The following is a 25,965-nucleotide window of genomic DNA, read 5'->3' as shown; positions in this document are numbered from 1 at the left end:
GGCGTATATAGCTTTAAAATATTGTCCTAGAGATGATAGGGTTTCTGACAGCTCAGTGAGTGTCTTCCCATCTCCTAAAGCAAGTTTCATTATGTGTGTTGTCCCCTCCTGTGCTTTAGCTATTAATGATATCAAGTGACCCGCACTCTCTCACGCAATGAAGTATTTCCCTAATTTCTCTTATACAAATCCCACTCAAATAGGCCTTCATTGTGTCCCATACCATATTATCATCAGCAGAACCCTCATTAATCCTAAAAAATTCCAGAATTTTGTCCAACATTGAGCCTTTTATAATTTGCAACCAGTATGGGTGTAGACGCCAAACAAGTCTCCCCACCTGCACACCCACCCCCATCTGCAGCTTTATCAGCAATGGAGCATGGTCTGACAGGCTTCTAGACAGAAATTCCACTGCCCTGACATATGTGAAAACAGCTTCATTCCCGACAGCCAAATCTATGCGAGATAACGAATGGTAGGAGGTAGAATAACATGAAAACTGCCTTACATCAGGATGGCACAAGCACCATAGGTCTATCAATCCCTATTATTCCAGTAAATAATGTAATGCCATTGGTTTGGTATTCTGAGGTATGGTAGCTGAGTGATATTTATCCCAATGTGGATGTGGATACGCATTAAAATCTCCCACCACTAATACAGGGGAATTCGGGAACTTTTCTGTAAACAAAGGGTTTCATTTCAAAACTTCCGAGGAGTAGGGAGGGAGAATATACAATGCTGCTATGATTCATTTTATATTATAAACCTCGCAAGCAATACATATGCATCTTTCATTTGGGTCAATTTTTGTTGCCAGCTCTATAAATGGTATATTCCTATGTATTAAAACACTCACACTCCTATGGCATGTGATGAGTAAACTGCGTGAAAACCCCGCCCCACCAATGTCCTTCTCATTAGGTGTAGTCTGTCATTTGTCATGTTATTTTCTGATAAGCAAATTATACTTGGTTGGTATTGTCACATCCAATCAAATACTGCCCCTCTTTTCACCGCATCTTCCAATCCCCTTACATTCCAGGCATTTAAATTGCATGGTCTTCCCAAAGACATTATTTCTGATAGAGGAGTTCAATTTCAGGCTAGGTTTTGGTGTAGTTTTTGCTCCAGATTGGGTATCAAGCTGTCTTTTTCCTCAGATTATCATCTTCGAGACTAATGAGCAAGCAGAAAGGATGAACCAGGAGGTAGAGCAGTATTTCAGATGTTTTGACTCCTCTAATCAGGAAGACTGGGTGGAGTTTCTGCCCCTTGCTGAGTTTGATCTAAATAACCGTACCACTACAACAACCGGGATCTCCCCTTTTTTGCTGAGGGGGTTTTCATACAGTATTTTGGAACTTTTCATGGTTACAGTACTCCATGCCAGGGAAGGAGAGATTTTATTACAGATTAATTAAGGTCGTCAGGAGGTCAAAAGGGGTCTTTTTGTAGCTAGTGACTGGGCCAAAAGAGGTGTTAACCGTAGACGTAGAAAAGCACCTGTCTTTAGGGTGGAGGATTTTGTGTGGTGGGCTGCAAAAAATCTGACCTTAAAATGTCATGTCTAGAAAGTTTGTTCCTGCCTAGAGGTGAGGTGTAGCAGAGCGGGGAGACCCGACCTCCCTGCACTACCGCTCTCTGTTCTGCATACCGCAGGTCACTTTAAGCCTGTGGTCTACAGAACGACTGACGTCCTGTGTGGGTCGGCAATATGACAGCTCGTTGGTCTGCCCGAGTCTCGGCGATGGAGTCATCAAGATCCTGGATTAGGGGAGTATATGATAAATTTTATTTTAATTTAAACGTGTGGGGGCATATAAAACAATGGAGGACCCTCATACAGTGTGTTGGTTGCGGTCTCATACATCATAGGGACTACTCTGGGGACCCTTATAAAGTGTGGGCCATTATACAATGTATAATGTGAAGCTAATTATACAGTATAGGAGCTAATGTGAGGCCCATTATACAACATTGGAGTTAATGCACGGGCCAATATACAGTTTGGGGTTTACTTTTTGGCCCATTATACAGTTTGGGGGCTAATTTGGAGCCAATTATACAGTTTGGGGGCTAATGTGAGGGCAATTATGCAGCGTGGAAGCTAAAATTGGGAGCCATTATACTGTTTGTTGGATAATGCAGGAGCAATTATACAGTTTGGGGGGCTAATATGAGGTCCATTATACAGTTTGGAGACTAATGTGGGAGCCATTATACAGCTTAGAAGCTAATGCAGGGGCCATTATACAGTTTGGAGGCTAATGTGGGAACTACTATTGAGGCCATTTTACAGTGTGGGGGCCATTATACATTATGAGGGCTTCGTGGGGATCATTATAATGTGTTTTGTGGGAGTAATGGAGACATCATACTATGTATGATGTGGGGGTATCATACTGTGTATAGCGGAGCTGTGGGCCCCACCCTACTGTGTGTAGAGGAGCCGTACATTGGGGGGACTCAGTGGACATTATTAAATGTTAAGTTGGCACTTAAGAAGCATTATTGTTATAGGGGCACTCAGAGTGCTGTGGCCGTAAAAGGGGCAAAATGTAGATAGTCGTTTCTAGGGCATTTACACGGGACATTAATATTTTCTAAGGGGCAATTTTACCATTTAGAGGGTACAAATGAGGTTTTATTATTATGTAAGGGGCACAGTGGTGGGCATTATTATGTGGGGCACAAGAGAAGCGCTGTTATTGTGCCGAACAACAGGTGCAGTAATTGGGACACATATGCCAACAGTGGCTCAGTATTGGGGTATCAGTAGGATGAAGCATTCGTGCAGTTGAGAGTAGATGGGGACGGTGCTGAAAATTTGAGAAGTCAACTTTGTCTTTGCTGTAATCTCTAAAAAAGTCGTGGCTGGAGGAAGTTGCCTTGTTGGTCCGAACTAGAGATGAGCGAACATGTTCGAAAAATGTTCGCCAATTTCAAATTCGACACGAACATTGCACATTCGGATTCGTGATCGGACACTTAAACGTTTTTACTTAAAATTGGCAAAAATTGGTAAAAGTCTGGCAAATGATTGTGTTTCCACTACAGTATTTTCAGCACTTTAGCTAGGATAATGATGCTGTATGATAATCGGTGAGGACATGTATGATGAGGGGATGGGGTGGGGAGAGGTCAGAGAAGCGGCGTGCTGGTAATCTCATTTTTTTTTCTAACTTATGTGCAAATTGCAGCTAGCCAATCAGAGTGCAGAAATCAGACACAAGGGCTCTTGCCATTTGATGCTGGAACCACATGACCCTCTCCATATAAAGAGCGGAATTGCTATTTCAGCGCCATTTTGTCAGTATAACAGATCAGAGAGGCTGCTCCTGGATACTGATTTTAGATAGTTAGCTAGGTGGTTGAGTCTAAGTCAGATAGTTTAAATAGCTAGGTTCTGTGTGGCTGTGAAATCGACCTTCAAGCAGTTTTTTTTTCCCATTAGTGAGGTCCAGACAAAGACAGCAGGGCACATTTCAGCATAAAACTCTGTTACATAGTATACATCATACTATGTATAGAGGAGCTGTGGGGACATCGTACTGTGGTTAGCGGAGCTGTGGGCCCACCATACTGTGTATAGAGGAACTGTACAATGGGGGACTTAGTGGACATTATTAAATGTTAAGTGGGAACTTAAGGGACATTATTGTTATAGGGGAACTCAGAGTATTGTGGTCGTCAAAATGTGCACACTGTTGTCTAGGGCATTTGCACGGGGCATTAATATTTTCTAGGGGGCAATTTTACCATTTAGATGGCACAAAGGAGGCATTATTATATAAGAGGCACAGTGGTGGGCATAATTATGTGGTGCACTAACAGGAGAGCTGGACAACTATGCCAGCAGTGGCTCAGTATTTGGATTTCAGTAGGATAAGGCGTTCATGCAGGTTGGGAATAAATGGGGACATTGCTAGAAATTCGAGAAGTCACATGTGTCTTTGTTGTCATTTCTGTAGATAAGTAATTGCTGGAAGAAGTTGCCTGTTGGTCTGGACCAAATGGAAAAGACGTGAAAAGTGAACGACTCCATCAGAAAGAAAGTCACCTGTAAGTCACCATCCACACTTGGACTATGATCACTTGTACATTCTGCAGGACTGGTGTGGCATGTCACCATATGGTGGTAATATCAGTGTGCCACCATAGTTATAATCAGTGTTACTGGTTAGGGGCCCACTTAGATGTTTTGCCCCCCTGAGCTGAACCCCTACCTACGCCTCTGGGCTGAATACAAATGCATGTCACAATTTTCAAGTTTATGCTTTTAAAATACTTAGTAAACCATGTATAATTTCCTTCACAAATACTTGCTACTTAGTGTTGGTATATCACATAAAATCCCAATAAAATACAATTAAGTTTGTGGATGTAACGTGAAAAAATGTGGAAAAGTTCAATGGGTATGAATACTTTTTCAAGGCACTGCATATGATATGATGGACCAGATGTTTTTCTACCTTTGTTTCAATCTTATGCACTTCAGCAAACGGATGCACTGTCTGAATAGCTAGGTTCATTCATACGTGGACTCCTTTCTTTGGCAGATACCGTAATCCTCAAATCCATGGACTACTGAGTCAGCAGATTGGACTAGTAAGAACAGACCCAATTTTCCAAGGCTGTATCTTGTCCAGCTTCCAGTATACTGTCAAAGAGGGTATCCACAGAGGTTTCAGCGTGTCAGATCGAATTATCATGCCCAAGTGGAACAGTTTGTTCCCCACAAGTGTGGAAAATCTTACATATGTCAGAATAAGTCAATCACAGATCAATCCCGCTGTCCATTCACATACGCTGTAGCATCTGTCTATTATGTTCTATACTATTTTGCTGCCACCGGTGCTGATGCCCCCACACAGCTGAGCTTCTCTTGCCTCTCCATGTTATATCTACAGGTGCTTCTCACAAAATTAAAATATCATCAAGAATGTTAATTTATTTCAGTTCTTCAATACAAAAAGTGAAACTCATATATTATATAGAGTCATTACAAACAGAATGATCTAATTCAAGTGTTTATTTCTGTTAATGTTGATGATTATGGCTTACAGAAGTCAACACAAAAGTCATTATCTCAGTAAATTACAATAATTAACAAAAAACACCTGCTAAGGCTTCCTACACATTTAAAAAGGTCCCTTAATCTGTTTCAGTAGGCTCCTCAATCATGGGGAAGACTGCTGACTTGACAGATGTCCAGAAGGCAGTCATTGACACACTCCACAAGAAAGGTAAGCCACAAAAGGTCATTGCTAAAGAAGCTGGCTGTTCACAGTGCTGTATCCAAGCATATTAATGGAAAGTTGAGTGGAAAGAAAAAGTGTGGTAGAAAAAGGTGCACAAGTAACCAGGATAACCGCAGCCTTGAAAGGATTGTTAAGAAAAGGCCATTCAAAAATTTGGGGCAGATTCACAAGGAGTGGACTGCTGCTGAAGTCATTGCTTCAAGAGCCACCACACACAGACATATCCAGAACATGGGCTACAAGTGTCGCATTCCTTGTGTCAAGCCACTCATGACCAATAGACCACGCCAGAAGCGCCTTACCGGGGCCAAGGAGAAAAAGGCCTGGACTGATGCTCAGTGGTGTTGTTTTCAGATGAAAGTAAATTTAGCATTTCATTTTGAAATAAAGTTCCCAGAGTCTTGAGGAAGAGTGGAGAGGCACACAATCCGAGCTGCTTGAGGTCTAGTATGAAGTTTCCTCAATCAGTGATGGTTTGGGGAGCCATGTCATCTGCTGGTGTAGGTCCACTGTGTTTTATCAAGAACAAAGTCAGCGCAGCCATCTACCAGAAAATTTTAGAGCACTTCATGCTCTCCTCTGCAAATAGCTTTTTGGAGATGGAAATTTCATTCTCCAGCAGGACTTGGCACCTGTCCACACTGCCAAAAGTACCAATACCTGGTTTACAACCAACAGTATCACTGTGCTTGATTGGCCAGAAAACTGCCTGACCTTAACCCCATAGAGAATCTATGTGGCATTGTCAAGAGGAAGATGAGAGACACCAGACCCAACAATGCAGACGAGCTGAAGGTTGCTATCAAAGCAACCTGGGCTTCCATAACACCTCAGCAGTGCCACAGGCTGATCGCCTCCATGCCACACCGTATTGATGCAGTAATTGATGCAAAAGGAGCCACGACCAAGTATTGAGTGTATTTACTGGACATACTGTAGGCCATCATTTCAGACTTTAAAAACATTTTTCAAGCTAGTGTTATAAAGTATTCTAATTCACTGAGTTAATGACTTTTGTGTTTTCATTGGCTGTAAGCCATAATCATCAACATTAACAGAAATAACACTGGAAATAGATCACTCTGTTTGTAATGACTCTATATACACTGCTCAAAAAAATAAAGGGAACACTTAAACAACAAAATATAACTCCAAGTAAATCAAACTTCTGTGAAATCAAACTGTCCACTTAGAAAACAACACTGATTGACAATCAATTTCACATGCTGTTGTGCAAATGGAATAGACAATAGATGGAAATTATTGGCAATTATCAAGGCACACTCAATAAAGGAGTGGTTCTTTAGGTGTGGACCTCAGACCACATCTCAGTACCAATGCTTTCTGGCTGATGTTTTGGTCACTTTTGAATGTTGGTTGTGCTTTCACACTCGTGGTAGCATGAGACAGACTCTACAACTCACAGAAGTTGCTCAGGTAGTGCAGCTCATCCAGGATGGCACATCAATGCGAGCTGTGGCAAGAAGGTTTGCTGTGTCTGTCAGCGTAGTGTCCAGAGGCTGGCAGCGCTACCAGGAGACAGGCCAGTACACCAGGAGACATGGAGGGGGCCATAGGAGGGCAACAACCCTGCAGCAGGACTGCTACTTTCGCCTTTGTGCAAGGAAGAACAGGAGGAGCACTGCCAGAGCCTTGCAAAATGACCCCCAGCAGGCCACAAATGTGCATGTGTCTGCACAAACAGTTAGAAACCAACTCCATGAGGGTGGTATGAGGGCCCGACATCTACAGATGGGGGTTGTGCTCACAGCCCAACATCGTGCAGGACGCTTGGCATTTGCCACAGAACACCAGGATTGGCAAAGTCACCACTGGCGCCCTGTGCTCTTCACAGATGAAAGCAGGGTCACACTGAGCACATGTGACAGATGTGACAGATGTGACAGAGTCTGGAGACGCCGTGGAGACCGATCTGCTGCCTGCAACATCCTTCAGCATGACTGGTTTGAAAGTGGGTCAGTAATGGTGTGGGGTGGCATTTCTTTGGAGGGCCGCACAGCCCTCCATGTGCTCGCCAGAGGTAGCCTGACTGCCATTAGGTACCGAGATGAGATCCTCAGACCCCTTGTGAGACCATATGCTGGTGCGGTTGGCCCTGGGTTCCTCCTAATGCAGGACAATTCCAGACCTCATGTGGCTGTAGTGTGTCAGCAGTTCCTGCAAGATGAAGGCATTGAAGCTATGGACTGGCCCGCCCGTTCCCCTGTCCTGAATCTGATAGAGCACATCTGGGACATCATGTCTCGCTCCATCCACCAACGTCACGTTGCACCACAGACTGTCCAGGAGTTGGCAGATGCTTTAGTCTAGGTCTGGGAAGAGATCCCACAGGAGACCATATGCAACTTCATCAGGAGCACCAGGCCACACACAATACTGAGCCTCATTTTGCCTTGTTTTAAGGACATTACATCAAAGTTGGATCAGCCTGTAGTATGTTTTTCCACTTTAATTTTGGGGGTAACTCCAAATCCAGGCCTCCATTGGTTAATAAATTTGATTTCCATTGATGATTTTGTGTGATTTTGTTGTCAGCACATTCAACTTTATACAGAACAAAGTATTCAATGAGAATATTTCATTCATTCAGATCTAGGATGTGTTATTTGAGTGTTCCCTTTATTTTTTTGAGCAGTGTAATATATGAGTTTCACTTTTTGTATTGAAGACCTGAAATAAATTAACTTTTTGATGATATTCTAATTTTGTGAGAAGCACCTGTATATTATGTTGCTGATGCAAGTGCTGAACCTACACAGCTGACCATCTCCTCCCATTACATTCTATACTGTGCAGTTTCTGCTGATAAAAAAGCCACATATATTCCTATCCACTGTGTTCTAGCGCTGTACTGTATTACTACAGGGCACCGTACCCAGCACACAGCATATATCCTCAAAACTGCTGTCAAAAAATGGGATCATTTTTGCTTGTCTATTATTTTGTATTTTGAAAACCATTGGTTCTTTAATTTCCAAACAGCAAGCCTGCTGCTGATCCAAAAAAAATAATGCATAATTTTTGCTTGGCTGGTTACAAAGCCATTGCTTCATCGCCTTTTCAAACAGCAAACCTGCTTCTGATCCAAAAAAGGATAAATAATTTTTGCTTGGCTGGTTACAAAGCCATTCCTTCTTCATTTTCCAAATAGCAGACCTTTGGATGATCACATTAAAAGGAATGTTTGCAGTGAAAAACCTATTGTTTCTTCATTTTCCAAACAAGAACTTATTGTTAATGCCATAAAAGGATGTTTTGGAGCACAAATTGTCAAACAGAAATGTCTTCTTCCATGTAGAATGGCTGTGTATAGTGCATTGTGTTATTAAACAGGCTGTTGGTAAAATAAAACTTCATTTTCTCCCTGCAGCCGCTGTTCATTTAAGCCAGCCAGACACTATTTAACCCCTTCAGGACCCAGCCTATTTTGACCCTAAAGACCTTGGCATTTTTGTCAATTCTGACCAGTGTCCCTTTACGAAGTAAAAACTCTGGAACACTTCAACGGATCCTAGCGATTCTGAGAATGTTTTTTCGTGACATATTGCGCTTCATGTTAGTATTAAATTTAGGTCGATAATATTTGCGTTTATTTGTGAAAAAATCAAAAATATGGGAAAAATTTTGAAAATTTTGCAATTTTCAAATTTTGAATTTTTATTCTGCTAAACTAGAGAGTGATGTGACACAAAATAGTTAATAAATAACATTTCCCACATGTCTACTTTACATCAGCACAATTTTTGAAAAAAAAAAAATTTTTGGTAGGAAGTTAGAAGGGTTCAAAGTTCATCAGCAAATTTTCTTTTTTCCAGCAAAATTTGCAAAGCCATTTTTTTTAGTGACCACATCACATTTGAAGTCCCTTTGAGGGGTGTACATGACAGAAAACACCCAAAAGTGACACCATTCCAAAAACTGCACCCCTCAAGCTACTCAAAACTACATTCAAGAAGATTATTAACCCTTCAGGTGCATCACAGGAACTAAAGCCACATGGAAGAAAAAAATGAACATTTTTATTTTTCTAACAAAAATTTTCTTTTAGCCTAAATTTTTTAATTTTCACATGGGTAACAGGATAAAATGCATCCTAAAATTTGTTGGTCAATTTCTCCTGAGTACACTGATACCTCATATGTGGTCATAAACCACTGTTTGGGCACACGGCAGGGCTCAGAAGGGAAGGAGCGCCATTTTACTTTTTGAATGGAAAATTAGCTCCAAAAGTCAAATTGCGCTCCTTCTCTTCTGAGCCCTGCCATGCTCCCAAACAGTGGTTTATGACCACATATGAGGTATCAGTGTACTCAGGAGAAATTGACCAACACATTTTAGGATGCATTTTATCCTGTTACCCATGTGAAAATTAAAAAATTTAGGCTAAAAGAAAATTTTTGTGAAAAAAAAAGTACTTTTTTGTTTTCACAGATCATTTTGTGAAGCACCTGGGGGTTCCAAGTGCTCACTATGCATCTAGATAGGTGCCATGGGGGGTCTAGTTTCCAAAATGAGGTCACTTGTGGGGGAGCTCCACTTTTTAGGCACATTAGGGGCTCTCCAAACGCAACATGGTGTCATCTAACAATTTGAGCCGATTTTCCATTCAATTTGTTTGCGGACACCATGTCCCGTTTGGAGAGCCGCTGTGTGCCCAAACATTGGAGCTCACCTACAAGTGACCCCATTTTGGAAACTATACCCCCCAAGGCACCTATCTAGATGCATAGTGAGCACTTGGAACCCCCAGATCCTTCACAAATTAATCCGTAAAAATCAAAAAAGTGTTTTTTTTTCCACTTTTTCATTTTTATGAATCAATTTGTGAAGCACCTGGGGGTTCCAAGTGCTCACTATGCATCTAGATAGGTGCCTTGGGGGGTCTAGTTTCCAAAATGGGGTCACTTGTGGGGGAGCTCCAATGTTTGGGCACACAGCGGCTCTCCAAAAGCAACATGGTGTCCGCTAACAAATTGTCGACTCAAATTGTTAGAAGACACCATGTTGCGTTTGGAGAGCCGCTGTGTGCCCAAACATTGGAGCTCCCCCACAAGTGACCCCATTTTGGAAACTAGACCCCCCAAGGCACTTACCTAGATGCATAGTGAGCACTTGAAACCCCCAGGTCCTTCACAAATTAATCCGTAAAAATAAAAAAGTGGTTTTTTTTCCACTTTTTCATTTTTATGAATCAATTTGTGAAGCACCTGGGGGTTCCAAGTGCTCACTATGCATCTAGATAGGTGCCTTGGGGGGTCTAGTTTCCAAAATGGGGTCACTTGTGGGGGGGCTCCAATGTTTGGGCACACAGCGGCTCTCCAAATGCAACATGGTGTCCGCTAACAAATTGTCGGCTCAAATTGTTAGAAGACACCATGTTGCATTTGGAGAGCCGCTGTGTGCCCAAACATTGGAGCTCCCCCACAAGTGACCCCATTTTGGAAACTAGACCCCCCAAGGCACCTATCTAGATGCATAGTGAGCACTTGGGACCCCCAGGTCCTTAGGAAATTAATCCGTAAAAATAAAAAAGTGTTTTTTTTTTCACTTTTTCATTTTTATCAATCAATTTGTGAAGCACCTGGGGGTTCCAAGTGCTCACTATGCATCTATATAGGTGCCTTGGGGGGTCTAGTTTCCAAAATGGGGTCACTTGTTGGTGAGCTCCAATGTTTGGGCACACAGGGACTCTCCAAACGCAAAGGGTTCCAATTTGTTAGCGGACACCATTGTGTAGTGCATGTCAGGTTGGTGTGCGGTGTGGTATATTGTAGTGCATACACCACACACACACACACACACACAACACACACACACACAATCTCATACACTACAACACACACACACCAACCTGACATAGCCTCCTCAGCTGAGTACGCCCTAGACTGGGATGAGCGGGACGGGCGGGACATTTTGTGTGCTTTGTGCGTGTGTAAAAAAAAAAATAAAAAAAAATCAAAACTTTATTATAGTGTGAGTGTACGTGTGTGTGCTTGGTGTAACCTTCTGCAGTCACGTGTGGGGGCGGTCAGGCGTAGGGGCCGGTCAGGCGTAGGGGGCGGTCAGGAGTAGGGGGCGGTCAGGAGTAGGGGGCGGTCAGGCGTAGGGGGGGGTCAGGCGTAGGGGGCGGTCAGGCGTAGGGGGGGGTCAGGCGTAGGGGGCGGTCAGGCGTAGGGGGGGTCAGGCGTAGGGGCGGTCAGGCGTAGGGGGCGGTCAGGCGTAGGGGGCGGTCAGACGTAGGGGGCGGTCAGACGTAGGGGGCGGTCAGACGTAGGGGGCGGTCAGACGTAGGAGGCGGCTGAGGAGATGGAGGAGCCAGAAGCAGCAGCAAGGGGGGTGATCACTGGGGCAGGAGCCGGCAGCAGCAAGGGGGGGTAGGAGGCCGGCAGCATCGGGGGGTGATTACTGGGGCAGAAAGGGGAGCAGGAGCTGGCAGAAGCAGGGGGCTGATTACTGGGTTTTCGGGGGGGTGATCACTGGGAACAGGGGGGGTGAACACTGGGAACAGGGGGGGTGAACACTGGGGGGGTGAACACTGGGGACAGGGGGGGTGAACACTGGGGGAGGGGGTGATTATTGGGAGGTGGGGGGTGATATCACTGGGACTGGGGGATGGTGGGTTTGATCACAGGAGCAGGGCATTTACACTGAGCCTGCTGCTGCTATGATCACAGTCCACCGGCTGTCAGAAGGAGAGCAGCAGCCGGTGGATGAAGACGTGGGAGAGGGAGCGGAGGTCGGGGTGCAGGTATGAAAGTGGAGGGGGGGTGGAGAGGGGGTGGAGAGGGGGGCGGGGGGGTCGCGGGGGGGGTGGAGGGGGGGTCGGGGGGAGTGGCGGCAATACTTACCGCTGATCAGCGGTGGCGGCGGCAGACGCGATCCACAGGGTCCACAGCAGGGGGTCCGCAGCAGGGGGTCCGCAGCAGGGGGTCCACAGCAGGGGGTCCACAGCAGACGATCTAGGGTTGGGAAGGTGCTGGGAGGTTTCAGCCATCCCTCCATATCTGATTGGGGCTAGTATCCATGTGACGCTAGCCCCCCAATCAGATCTGGGGGGAGGGGGGGAACAGAGGTGACACTCCCCCCAGCCAATGGCTGATGCTGTAAGCATCAGGCAATGCCCAGATTTAAATATTACACCAATTTTCATTGGTGAAATATTTAATTCATACCGATTGGCAGTTTCACTAAAAGTGAAAATGAAACAGCCAATCGGAGGGGTCCCAGGCACGGGGGGGTTAATCCACCCCCCGGGGGGTCGACTTCAGGATGTCCAGTTGCAGTAGCAACTGTGACACCTGAGCGACCCCGCTCGCAGGCGCTGCAGGGGCTCTTTCCCTCCATGTCAGAGACGCTGTGACATGGGTCGGGAACGAACTGTTTTCCATGTCACAAACGGTGTGACACGGGTCGGGAAGGGGTTAAATGCTATTTACTAGCAGAATACCACTATATCTGTAGGTAAATAGTGTTTTGGGGTGCAACTTTTTCCCTTTTAGGTCAATTCACTATTTCTGTGTTTGCATTAAAGCGCTTGAAAAATTTTAGAATTCTAAGTGACCTCAGAGTGTTTTACACATCTTTTCAGAACAATTGGAGGTGTTGAATTTTTTTTTTAAAGTTCAGCGATGCTAACAAATTTGACTTTTAAAAGAGTCACTCTTCTCTATAATGAAATGTACATTACTAAGATCAATCCAGATTCCAGAGCATATTACTCATACGTAAAAGAAATTTCTAAAAATCATTCTCATCAAAGCCCAGCTTCAGTAAACTTCTTTTAGGCCATTGATGCGGCCTTCCGTGAGGCATTTTAGCATCTTCCATCTCCCAGCATCTATAGCGTCTCATGCGTTGACTAGGTTGCAAAGTCATGATGTCGATCCTATATAGCAGAGGTCCCCAACCGCCGGTCCGCGGACCAGGACCAGGCCGTTGGGGTTTTTCAGCCGGTCCGCGGGGAGAGGGGGCCCCTCCAGCAGGGCCGCCATCAGGGCATGACTGCCCTGACTCCAGTATGGGGCCCGGCCGGTAGGAGCCCCCTCGGAGCTCCCCTCTTGTGCGTCTCTCTCCTCATGGGGCCCCCGGCCGCATGCTAAGCGCCGGGTCCGGGACATCTTAGCGCTGCGCTGTTGCGGCAGCACCTTCATGATTCCCCTGACTTCCGGTCATGTGACGGCACCGTCACATGGCCGGAAGTCAGGAGAACCTGGTGTCAGCGATTTGGACGAGCGCCAGGATTCTGCAGGGATCGCATGGGGGTAAGTATAACAAGTTTTATTTTTTTTTAAATACAATTAACTAGGAGTGGGGGGAATGGGAGATGCACATGGGGGGAGGGGAGAGATGAGAGATGCACATGGGGGAGGGGAGAGATGAGAGATCCACATGGGGGGGAGGGGAGAGATGCACATGGGGGAGGGGAGAGATGAGAGATCCACATGGGGGGAGAGATGAGAGATGCACATGGGGGAGGGGAGAGATGAGAGATCCACATGGGGGGGAGGGGAGAGATGAGAGATGCACATGGGGGGAGGGGAGAGATGAGAGATCCACATGGGAGGGAGGGGAGAGATGAGAGATGCACATGGGGGGAGGGGAGAGATGAGAGATGCACATGGGAGGGAGTGGAGAGATGAGAGATGCACGGGGGGGTGAGAGATGCACGGGGGGATGAGAGATGCACGGGGGGTGGATGAGAGATGCACGGGGGGGGTGAGAGATGCACGGGGGGTGGATGAGAGATGCACGGGGGGGTGAGAGATGCACGGGGGGGTGAGAGATGCACGGGGGGGATGAGAGATGCACGGAGGGGATGAGAGATGCACGGAGGGGATGAGAGATGCACGGAGGGGATGAGAGATGCACGGGGGGTGGATGAGAGATGCACGGAGGGGGATGAGAGATGCACGGAGGGGGATGAGAGATGCACGGAGGGGGATGAGAGATGCACGGAGGGGGATGAGAGATGCACGGGGGTGAGCTGCACATGGGGGGGTGAGAGATGCACATGGGGGGTTATGTTTACATAACTTTGTTGCCTTATGAAGGGCGGGGGGGGCCCCCAAAAATTTCTTGCACAGGGGCCCACTACAGTCTGTGTCCGCCCCTGGGATGAAGTAAATTCAGCTGAACAGCAGCTGTCAGGACAGCTGCCCTGTCCTGCTGCAGGGCGTGATGGGGCCTCAGTGATGCGGCTCCTGGCACAGCACATTATGTGGGGCTCCTGGCATAGCTCCTGGCGGGGACCTGGTCTACACTATATGATAAGTATGCACTAAGCTCCAAATCCCTCCATTACCCCGCCCCCATATGACCAAAGCCCCGCCCACCCCACCCCCTCCTTGCTGGGCCATGGAAAAATGATCTTGCTTCAAGCCGGTCCCTGGTGCAAAAAAGGTTGGGGACCACTGCTATATAGCACAGGAGACTCCAAAGATGACAGGTGCAAGAGGATGTTGAAAATATTTCAGTGAAGTTCAACTGAGGGATGAGAAATGAAAAAAGGAAAAGGATATGTGTACATCCATAATGCATGATCCAGTCTGTCCTAGAAGAGCTAATCCGTCTCCGAATTGTTTATAGTGAACCAAATGTACAGAAAAACAACTTTACACATTTACAAAAGAATTTATTTAATTTTCTAATAAAGTATTTAAAGCTTTTTTGAAATCATCAATGGTTCTTGCTTTGACCGAGTCCTGAGGTCACCTGTTCTACAGATTAATAGTTTTCAAGATAAAGGTGGTCTCCTCTGGAGACTAAACCTTTCTGTCTCCAGGTGGACGGAGTACTCCCTTGTCTTTTGAAGGGACTTTACGGAAAATAGCTTTGACCCTCTTCCATTCAGGTGCAATTAATCTGCAGAATGCAGATTGTACCCCAATGAAAAGTCAGCTCACTGCTCAAGGAATCCAAATCCTTCAGGCCTGCACCAAAACTTAAGCCATGCATTTATCTTCCTAAGATCCCATTATCTCTCCTGTGTAGTGTATGGCATAAGCAGTTTTCCAGGGAATACTAATTTGGAGGTCCTTCCCTTCAGCTTGTAGCCCAAATCTTTAAATTAAGTTTAAGGATCCTTTATCACGTATTATGTCATTGATTCCCATGTTGACCATGACACTTGGATCTTCACCCGCCTCCACAGTGATTTATCAACCTGTTCCACCACATGCTGGTCCCTGGCACTAGGGAGACAGAAAACCAGCTTAGGCTATGTGCCCACGATCCAGAAATGCTCCGGATTTTTTCCTGAGCGTTTCTGCATCTCCCTGGCTGAAAAAACGCATGCGGATTGTACATGCGGATTGTACATGCTTTTTTCCTGCCAGTGACAAGCGGATGTGAAGCGTTCTTCACATGCATTTCCGCATGCGGGTTGTCAAGCTCTTTCCAAGCGATTATAGCATCAGTTGGAAAGTGCTTGTCAACTTGGTCACGCTATATAAATCCATGCAACCGGCATGGATTTATATAGTGTTACCGAAAGAATAGTAAAAAATAAATATTATACTTACCTTCTGATGGCCCCCGGTGTCTTTATCTGATGCGTCTCAGCTTGCCGGCAGCTCGCGGTAGAACCTGCCGACATCAGCGGTCGCGTGACCCGTCACATGACTAAATGACGTCATGGCAGGTCCTTTTCAGACCATCGCGAGCTGCCGGCAAGCTGAGACGCATCGGATAAAGGCCCCGGGGGGCCATCAGAAGGTGAGTATAATGTATATTTTTTATTTTCTTTTTTTTACAGGTTCTATGGTACCTGGGTCCGGAGGAGAGTCTCCTCTTCTCCAAACCCGGGTACCATCCGCACATTAAAATGCATGGATTCCGCATCTGCAGATCCAGTGATGCGGATTCCATGCGTTCCAATGCAAGTCAATGGTGGCGAAAATGCCGCGCTTCCGTAAAATAATTGGTAGTGCTGCGTTTTTTTCCGCAATGATAATCCGCAGCGGAAATATCCGCAGCATGTGCATAGCACATGCGGATTATCATCGGGGAACATGGCAGACCTTCTACCAAGCGTTTTTTAAGCGTTTCTGCAGCGGAATTGCTGCGGAACCACTTAAAAAAACGCATAGTGGGCACACAGCCTTACCATATCTTAAAGTCCAGCATGCACGAAATGTCCTGACAAAAACATGTGACAATAGAAAAAAGTGGGAAGATTTCAGCTTTTGGTAGTAGATGATAAAAAATATTCAAAGTTTAATCAAACATTTAAAAATCCATAACATGGGAGCAGGGAGCAGGAAACAACAAGACAGTTGGATCTTCACCAGCCCCCGCAGTAATTTATCAACCTGTTTCACCACATATTGATCGCTGGCAGTAGGGAGACAGGAAACCACTCAGTTGAGGCGCTCTTTGTGACAAACTATTCTATCCTTCTTCCGTTTTATAGAATCTACTATAACTTCCAACTGGCTAAGGGCTCATTCACATGTCAGTTTTTTCAAGTACGAGTCAAGTGATCAAGTTTCATCAGCTATTTTGGTCAGAGTTTCCTCAAAGTTTTATCAGTTTGGTACGAGTTTCTTTAGTTTTTCTCATATGTGAAAAAAATGGCATCAGAGTGCTGACCGATTTTCTTACAGACCCATAGACTTGTATTACCGATTTTGATCCAACAATCGGATCAATATCAGATATGTGTCCATGATTTTGAGCAAACTGCTCGGTCCATGAAAAATCATGGACATGTGAACAACCCCATGCACTATTGTAGGCATGAGTGCTATCCGTGAAAACTACAGAGAGTACTCGTACGCAAAATATAGATGTCTGAATGAGCCCTTACTGCACCTACATTATCTTAGCTGAGTTGCTCAGCCTGTGATTGGGAAGAGCAGTATACACTAGGATTGCCATTTCTGAGACTGACACCCTTATGTCATCACCCATTTTGGCAATTTTGCTTGGAAGACAAATTGCAGATAATAGAGCTGTGTCAGGGACTCAGTGCTGGACCAAGGGACTGTGAGCAAAGGATATTATTTTTATTTAAAACAAAGCTATAGCTTTGAGTAACAAGCAAGGCACATTCAAGAAAATTGCAGTCAAAAACATCATCGGTGTCTATCAAGTTGGCCATTCAGTGTATGAGTGAGTTATTTAGATTCTATTTGCTTTTTGATGACAAATTGATAACTTAATTTATTCCTGAATCATCAATCAATACTTTAAGTTGCTTTCCATTCCTCATCTATGACATATGACGTTATTTTCACTGTAACTGTTGTTTGTCCCTTTTACAATTTGTCAATAGTAATAAAAAAATGGCTACTTCCTTATGTGAGTGCTCTGATGTGCAAAAAAAATGATTTTTGGTTAAAACATTTTCCGTTTTCCAGATTCTAAACGTGAAAATGATTTTTTTTTGTCCCGTGTGAATAATCTGATGTCTAAGAAGATTTGATTTGTTTGGAAAATATTTCCCACATTCTGTACATGAAAATGCATTTTACCCTGTGTGAATTTTCAGATTGTAACAAGATTTCTTTTCTGTAAAAAATATTTCCCACACACTGAACATAATAATTACTTCTCTCCTCTGTGAGTTTTCTGATGTTTAGCAAGACTCTGTTTCAGGGCAAAGCATTTCCCACATTCTGGACAGGAAAATAATTTCTCCCCTGTGTGTATTCTCTGATGTGTAACAAGATGTGATTTCTGATTAAAACATTTCCCACATTCTGAACATGAAAATGGCCTTTCCCCTGTGTGAGTTCTCCGATGTGTAATAAGACTTGTTTTCTTATTAAAACTTTTACCACATTCTGGACACGAAAATAAATTCTCCCCTGTGTGAATTCTTTGATGTCTAACAAGGGTTGATTTGTCTGTAAAACAATTCCCACATTCTGAACATGAAAATGGCTTCTCCCCTGTGTGAATTCTCTGATGTGAAATAAGATGTGATTTATGATTGAAACATTTCCCACATTCTGAACATGAAAATGGTTTCTCCCCTGTGTGAATTCTCAGATGTGTAACAAGATTTGTTTTCTGATGAAAACATTTACTACATTCTGGACACGAAAATAATTTCTCAAGTGTGTGATTTTTTTGATGTCTAATGAGAGCTGATTTGTCTGCAAAACATTTCCCACATTCTGAACATGAAAATGGCTTCTCCACTATGTGACTTCTCTGATGTGTAACAAGATGTGATTTCCGTTTAAAACATTTCCCACATTCTGAACATGAAAATGGCTTCTCCCCTGTGTGAATTCTCAGATGTGTAACAAGAGCCGATTTGTGATAAAAACATTTACTACATTCTGGACACGAAAATAATTTCTCAAGTGTGTGATTTTTTTGATGTCTAATAAGAGCTGATTTGTCTGCAAAACATTTCCCACATTCTGAACATGAAAATGGCTTCTCCACTATGTGAATTTTGTGATGTGAAACAAGATTTGATTTCTGATAAAAACATTTCTCACATTCTGAACATGAAAATGGCTTCTCCCCTGTGTGAATTCTCAGATGTATAACAAGATGCGATTTCTTATAAAAACATTTCCCACATTCTGAACATGAAAATGGCTTCTCTCCTGTGTGAGTTCTTTGATGTCTAACAAAAGTTGTTTTGTGTCTAAAACATTTATTACATTCTGAGCATGACCATGTCTTCTTTCCTTTGTGAGTTCTTTGATGTTTACCATCCCTTTGGGTATTTTTATTTTGTTTAAATGTCTGTGTTGAATCAGTAGTAAAAACCCGTTGAAAGGAATCAGATGATACATCTTTGCTGTGAAAGGCTGGAGGTATATCTTGGTTAATGGCGTACTCTTCATGTGTATCTGGTGTGATACTACGGTCATCTGCTTTATCATCTGAAAATATATGTTCCTTTGAGCTCCTGGTACAGTCATCTGCCAAAAATGAAACAATTGATGTTATTCAATAACTGTGTATTTTAGGTATATTAATTATAATATACATTTTAAACATTTATTAAAGTGTCTATACAATTTGTAGTAAAATTACATTTTAAACTGAGTAAGACCTTGGCTGTAGCAAACCTCGAACAACCCCAATTCCAAAAACATTGGGACACTGTGTAAAATGTAAAGAAAACAAGAATGCAATGATTTGGAAATCTCTTAACTCTCTCATGACATAAGACATATATTGACGTCATATGTCGTGTCCCTGACTTTGATGCGGGCTCTGTCGCCGAGCCTGTATCTTTCCTTGCACATGACAGCTGACTTAATCTCTGACAGCGGGCGCTGATTGGTTGTCATAACAGCCAAGGGTCTGCAGAAGACTTGTGACTGAGATACTCCTGTGAGTATTGTGATGACAGACAGTGGCTGGCGTTCATAGGAGATTATTATTATTATTTATTATTATAGCACCATTTATTCCATGGCGCTTTACATGTGAAAAAGGGGTATACATACAAGAACAATTACAATAAGCTTGAACAAAACGTGACGGTGACTGGTACAGGAGGAGAGGACCCTGCCCGCAAGGGCTCACAGTCTACAAGGAATGGGTGAGGATACAGAAGGTGAGGGTAGAGCCCAAGTCTGTGATGCAGAGAGATGAGAAAGTCTGCAGTAAGAGGGAATGGTCTACTGTGTCGAAGGCAGATGACAGGTCCAGGAAGAGGAGGACAGAGTAGTGTCGCTTGGATTTGGCAGTTAGTAGGTTGTTGGTGACTTTATTCAGGGCAGTTTCAGCAGAATGGTGCAGTCGGAAGCCAGATTAGAAGTGGTTAAAGAGAGAGCAGGAGGAGAGGTGGGAGGACAAATCAAAGTGGACATGTTGTTCCAGTAGTTTTGAGGCATAGAGGAGACGTGATATGGGGCGGTAGATAGTCAGAGAGGATGGGTCAAGGGAGGGCTTTTTGAGGATGGGTGTGATCGAGGCATGTTTTAAGCATGAGGGGAAGACACCAGTTGTTAGTGATAGGTTGAAAAGGTATGTTAGTGTTGGGATGAAGGTAGTGGTAACGTTGGGGATGAGGGGGGATGGGATAGGGTCAAGTTCACAGGTGGTGAGGTGTGATTTGGACAGTAAAGAGGAAAGTTTATCATCCGTAATGCTGGAGAAGCTGGTTTTGGAGGAGGAGCTCCTTGGTTAGGCTGGCGTGCCAGGGTTGCCTGTTGATTGTGCGAGCTTTGGTATGTGTGAGGGGGGCGACTGAATTGAGAGCTGCAGTTGTTGTGGTGTTATATATTGTGGCAGCAACATCTGCGTCATGTAAGGAACTGATGTCAAGTGAGTGTAGGTCAAGGTTTTGAGGTTTCTGTGAGAGTATGCTAGTTTGTGGAGTGGGGATTGTTGCCCTGTAGAGGAGAGGGTTGAGGATGTAAGTAGGTAGTGGTCATAAAAAGGGAGGGGTGAGTTAGAGAGGTTAGACAGGTAACAGAGGAGGGTGATGATGAGATCCAGAGTGTGGCATCTTTGTGAGTGGCTGCGGAAAACCATTGAGTAAGGCCAAAGGAGAAAGTGAGGGATAGAAGCTTAGAGGCAGCTGAGAGAGAAGTGCCAATGGGGATGCTGAAGTTGCCCATGATGATAGTGGGGATGTCAGCGGAAAGGAAATGAAGCAGCCAGGTGGTGAAATGGTCTAGGAAGGTGGTGGCTGATCCTGGGGGAGGTAAATGACAGCCAGTTGGAGGGGGAGTAGATGCGCACACAGTGCACTTCAAAAGAGGGGAGAGTTATGGAGGGTGACAGTGGGATTTGGGTGAAGGAGCAGTTAACTGCCATGAGAATGCCAACTCCTCCACCATGCTTGCCAAAGGGGCGGGGGGTATAGGAGAGGTGGAATCCACCATATGAAAGTGCAGCTCAAGAGGCTGGTGGGGCGCCAGGTTTCGGTGAGGCCAAGTAAGGAAAATTTGTTAGTTATGAAGAGATCATAGATGTAGGAAAGTTTGTTGCAGACGGAGCGAGCGTTCCAGAGAACTCCTGTTAGTGGGACTGGGGAAGTGGGGACTGGGCGGATATGTGTGGCACCCCAGGGTTCTGGTTACCACAGTAATAGCAATATTACGTCTGTGAGCAGGTGGGAGGTCTCCTGGTCAGGAACCCTAAGCATGCCACACCTCCTGCCCAGTCCTGGGAGGGGAAGAACTTCCCCTATATAAACTGGGGCTGAGGTGGGGTTAGGAGAAGAAGAGAAGAAGAGGAGTCCCAGACAGAGACACAGTCTGGTCTGGAGTGGAGCAGATGCAGGGAGAGCAAGATCAGGAGCTCTGTGGGAGCAGTGATAAAAGGGGTCCAGGACTGGAAGCTGTAGAGCTCATCCTGACTGAAGAGATCTCACCGGACACGGAGTCCGAGGCTGTGGGGACTGTTCCATACCCAGCAGCAGAAACCGTCCGGCAGGGAATTTCAGGTCCTCTGGCCAAGAAACCCGAAGGCACGGTCACACGCAAGGGACCAGCACCGCCGTCGTGGAGCGGAGGCTACCAGAAGGCCCCGAGTCACCGGCCATACGGGTGAGCACCACATGGTACACTCAGGGACGTGGGCTACTTTTACCCGCTTCTAGCAAGGTAGCCAGGAAGAGTACAATTAGTTGGGGAGGCCTACAACTCCGCCTGGCCGGGGGAGATCCTATCTGCTCACGGACTGACCAGGCCCCGATCGCTAGCCAGTACTCCCGGGAGGGTCTACCTTTGCCACCAGTAAAGACCCTGAACTACACCGCACCGTCTCTGAGTGGTTCCTGGTGCCTGCGTGCAATTCTGCTATCCCCATCATCCACGTCTGCTGCCCTGAGGCCATACCCCTCTGGTTCCTGGTGCCTGCGTGCAATTCTGCTATCCCCATCATCCACGTCTGCTGCCCTGAGGCCATACCCCTCCCGTTGGGGGTTATACTACCCACGCTGCACAACTGTACCACCGGCCTCAGCGGTCTGCCCTGCAGCGGCGGCTTCATAACCGCATTCAACGGGTGGCGTAGTCGAACACTATAACATCTTCTGCTAAATTCCGCCACTTAGTTTGACACCCTGGGCACGGACCGGGTCACCGCCACGAGGACTACTAACCCCGACAGATCCGGCTCCGGGTATTCCCCGCGTGCGCAACGCTACACAACACAGGCCCAGGGGGCGCGTCAACTTTTGGCGTAGTCGGCAGGATCTCCGTGCCCGCAACCACCGGGTACTGCGTGCCTGAAAAAGACTGTTAAACTTACCTGTGGTGAAGATTCCCGCCATCCGACGCCATCTTTTGCCTTCTTCCCGCCATCCGTGGAGTTTTCCCGCCATCCGACGCCATCTTTTGCCTTCTTCCCGCCATCCGTGGAGTTTTCCCGCCATTGGACGCCATCTCGAGGACGCCGCGCGGGAAGAAGAGGGGCGTGGACTCCGAAAGCACGCGAGAACTGAAGCCCCGCCTCACGTCCGGACGTTGCGTAAGGTCCTGGAAGGAGCCCAGCAGACGCCGACGTCACAGGAGCGCGACGGAAGGTCCTCAACCCTGACGATCCACTGCGGAGCCGCAGCCTACAGAAGAGGATCATCGCAAGGTAGGCCACGGTCCACTAGGGGGGAGGAGGATGTCGGATACGGAGGAGAGCTTCACTGCTACAGCCACCGCCAGCACCACCGCTGCTGCGGTCATGCCTTTCACCATGCCCTACATCCCGGGGGCAGCCTGGCTACCCCAGTACTCAGGGGAGTCACATACCCTAAATGACTTCAGAGAAAGGCTGGATAGCCTCTTCCAGGTGTACCCCCTCACAGAAGAGCAAAAAGTGAGCATCCTGGTGGCTCAATTAACAGGGGCAGCCCAAAGGGAGGTAAAGTCCTGGCCACTTGGGAGGAGGAGGACTGTCGCAGAGATACTAGCCCGGCTGAAGGACCCACAAACGCCCTGCTACCACTTACCACCAGGAGACGGCGCCCTTGTCGGCAGGGCCTGTGGGAGCTGATGCGCAGGCTTTAAACAATGACTCGGCTACAGACCTGCACCATCAGGTCCAAGAGCTAACTAAAAACGTTGCCGCGCTAACCCGAACTGTGCAGTCTTTACAGGTTTCTACTCCAGGGAAGATCCAGCTGGCATCAGGACCGGAGGATATCCCGTGGCGCCGACCAAGGAGGACCCCACCGGCCAGAGGAAGACCCAGCGACCGATACAACGAGGACGGACAACCCATCTGCCGCCGCTGCAATCAACCCGGACATATGGCAAGGTACTGTCCTTTAAACTGGCACAACCTGGGGTAGAGGGCCAACCCCTAGGAATAAGATCACCAGGCCCATCGAACTGGCGTGACAAATACGTGGGAGGACGTCCAGTCTTGCCTGTAGTACTGGATGGCATTCCTATGAGTGCCCTACTTGACACCGGGTCACAGGTCACCACCATCCCGTACGTGCTCTTCAAGCAGTACTGGAATGACTCGGATATAACCCGCTACCCAGACGACGACTTGAGTATCATCGCCAGCAATGGTCAGCCCGTGCCACAGATCGGATTTAAAGAGATGACCATTAAAATCGGTAAAGTCGAACTGGCAGCACAGGGACTGATCATTGTGGACATTGACAAGCGCGAGAGTCACCCAAAGATAACTCTAGGAACTAATGTGATTGAAAATTGTCTTGCAGAGGTGATTCTCATTTTACAGCAGGTTGCCAAGAACGCCAGCTCCGGCCAGCAGCGAGTGCTCCAAAAAGAGATCCGGGCACTGATGCGACGGCAACAGGTGGAACTCTCCGGTGGTGAGATTGGTAGCGTGAGAATGTGTGACCCTTTCCCTATTGCCATGCCCCCGAAAAGTGAAATGATGATTTGGTGCCGGGCAGCTATTGGTCTGAGAGGTAGAGATTACCAGGCAATGGTAGAACCAGTCTACTCAGATAGTAGGCCCACCATTTTGACGGCACGGGGGGTGGTTGAAGTACGCCATGGGAGAGTGCCCGTTCGCATAATAAATATCGGGAAGAGGGAAGTGTACCTGCCCCGGTATGCTACGCTAGCCAAATTGTATACCATCAACCAAAATTCTGTACAGTCCGTGGAACCCTTGCCTCCATCTCATCCAGAGGAAGGTAACGGCTCTAAGCAACAAACGGAGGACTGGTGTCAGCAACTGCATTTGGGTACTGACTCCACACCTGCTCACCAAAAGCAGGGAGTCTACCGGGTGATCCAGGAATACGAGAGAGTGTTCAGTAAACACCCGCTGGACTTCGGGCGAGTAAAGGGAGTGGAACATCACATCCCCACGGGAGATCATCCTCCCATAAAGGAAAGGTATCGTCCCGTACCCCCTGCACACTACCAACACGCCAAGGGGATGCTTAGAGACATGAAGGAGGCTGGGGTAATCAGGGATAGCTGTAGCCCCTGGGCAGCTCCACTAGTCTTGGTTAAAAAGAAAGACAACACCATGAGAATGTGTGTAGATTACCGGAAAATCAACCGTATCACACACAAAGATGCGTACCCGTTACGAAGGATAGAGGAGTCTTTGGCTGCTTTAAAATCTGCTAACTTCTTCTCCACTTTGGATCTCACTAGCGGGTACTGGCAGGTTCCTGTCGCAGAGGCGGACCGGGAGAAGACCGCATTCACTACCCCGATGGGACTTAGCGAGTTTACCTGCATGCCGTTCGGACTCTGCAACGCACCAGGAACCTTCCAACGATTGATGGAATGCTGTCTGGGACACCGGAACTTTGAGACGGTCCTGCTGTACCTGGACGATGTTATAGTTTATTCCAAAACCTACGAGGACCACCTGAAACACCTGGCGGAAGTGTTCGAAGCCCTGGCAAACTACGGTCTGAAGGTGAAACCGTCGAAGTGTCACCTGCTAAAACCAAAAGTGCAGTACCTGGGACACGTGGTGAGTGCTGACGGAGTGGCTCCCGACCCTGATAAGATCACCGCGATTAAGGAATGGCCAAGACCCTCCAGCGTAAAGGAAGTGCGGCAGTTCCTCGGGTTGGTAGGCTACTACCGAAGATTCATTCCTGGTTTCACCAAAAAGGCAGCTCCTATGCATGACCTCTTGATAGGCCAGTCCAGGAAGGCCAAGAACCAGAAGCCGCCCTTCAGATGGGAGAAGCTGGAAGAAGAGTCCTTCCGCCAGCTGAAGATGGCCCTCACGGGGGATGAAATCCTGGCGTACCCTGATTACAGCCAGCCCTTTATCCTCTACACCGACGCAAGTAACATCGGGCTAGGAGCCGTACTGTCCCAGATCCAGCAGGGGAGAGAACGGGTAATTGCTTACGCCAGCCGAAAACTGCGACCCACCGAAAGAAACCCTGAGAATTACAGCTCATTCAAGCTAGAGTTCCTGGCGGTAGTGTGGGCAGTCACCGAATGCTTTAAGCACTACCTCGCCTCTTCCCGGTTCACCGTGTACACGGATAACAACCCGTTGACACACCTGAACACTGCAAGGCTCGGTGCCCTGGAGCAGAGATGGATGGCCCGCCTGTCCAACTATGAGTTCACGATCAAATACCGGGCAGGACGCTCCAATACCAACGCGGATGCCTTGTCCAGAATGCCAAACCTACCGGACGTAGGGGAAGATCCAGAGGAATTGGAAGAAGTTGAACTCCCCGCGTTTCACCGTCATGGGACTACCCAGTATTCCCACTGTGTAAGGGGTAAGCAATCCGCTACGTTCAACCCCTTACCTCATTACAACTGGGCGGAAACACAAGACA

At 46.6% G+C, this 25,965-nt stretch overlaps 1 protein-coding gene across 1 annotated transcript in view; it reads right to left on the bottom strand.

Moving 5' to 3' along the window:
* Positions 1-17,272: 17,272 nt before the first annotated feature.
* Positions 17,273-25,965, bottom strand: part of LOC141271470 (uncharacterized) — a 57,097-nt gene continuing 48,404 nt past the window's right edge. Inside the window, exon 8 of the mRNA XM_073681539.1 lies at positions 17,273-19,174. Coding sequence (XP_073537640.1) covers positions 17,835-19,174 — 1,340 coding nt within the window. The 3' untranslated portion in view covers positions 17,273-17,834. The remainder of the gene's footprint in view (positions 19,175-25,965) is intronic.

The sequence above is a fragment of the Phyllobates terribilis genome, unplaced genomic scaffold, assembly GCF_046119375.1.
Source record: "Phyllobates terribilis strain yellow unplaced genomic scaffold, ASM4611937v1 Scaffold_5__5_contigs__length_657084704, whole genome shotgun sequence".
Taxonomy (NCBI): domain Eukaryota; kingdom Metazoa; phylum Chordata; class Amphibia; order Anura; family Dendrobatidae; genus Phyllobates; species Phyllobates terribilis.
The sequence above is the reverse complement of the archived record's forward strand: the minus strand, read 5'-3'. Positions and strand labels throughout refer to the sequence as shown.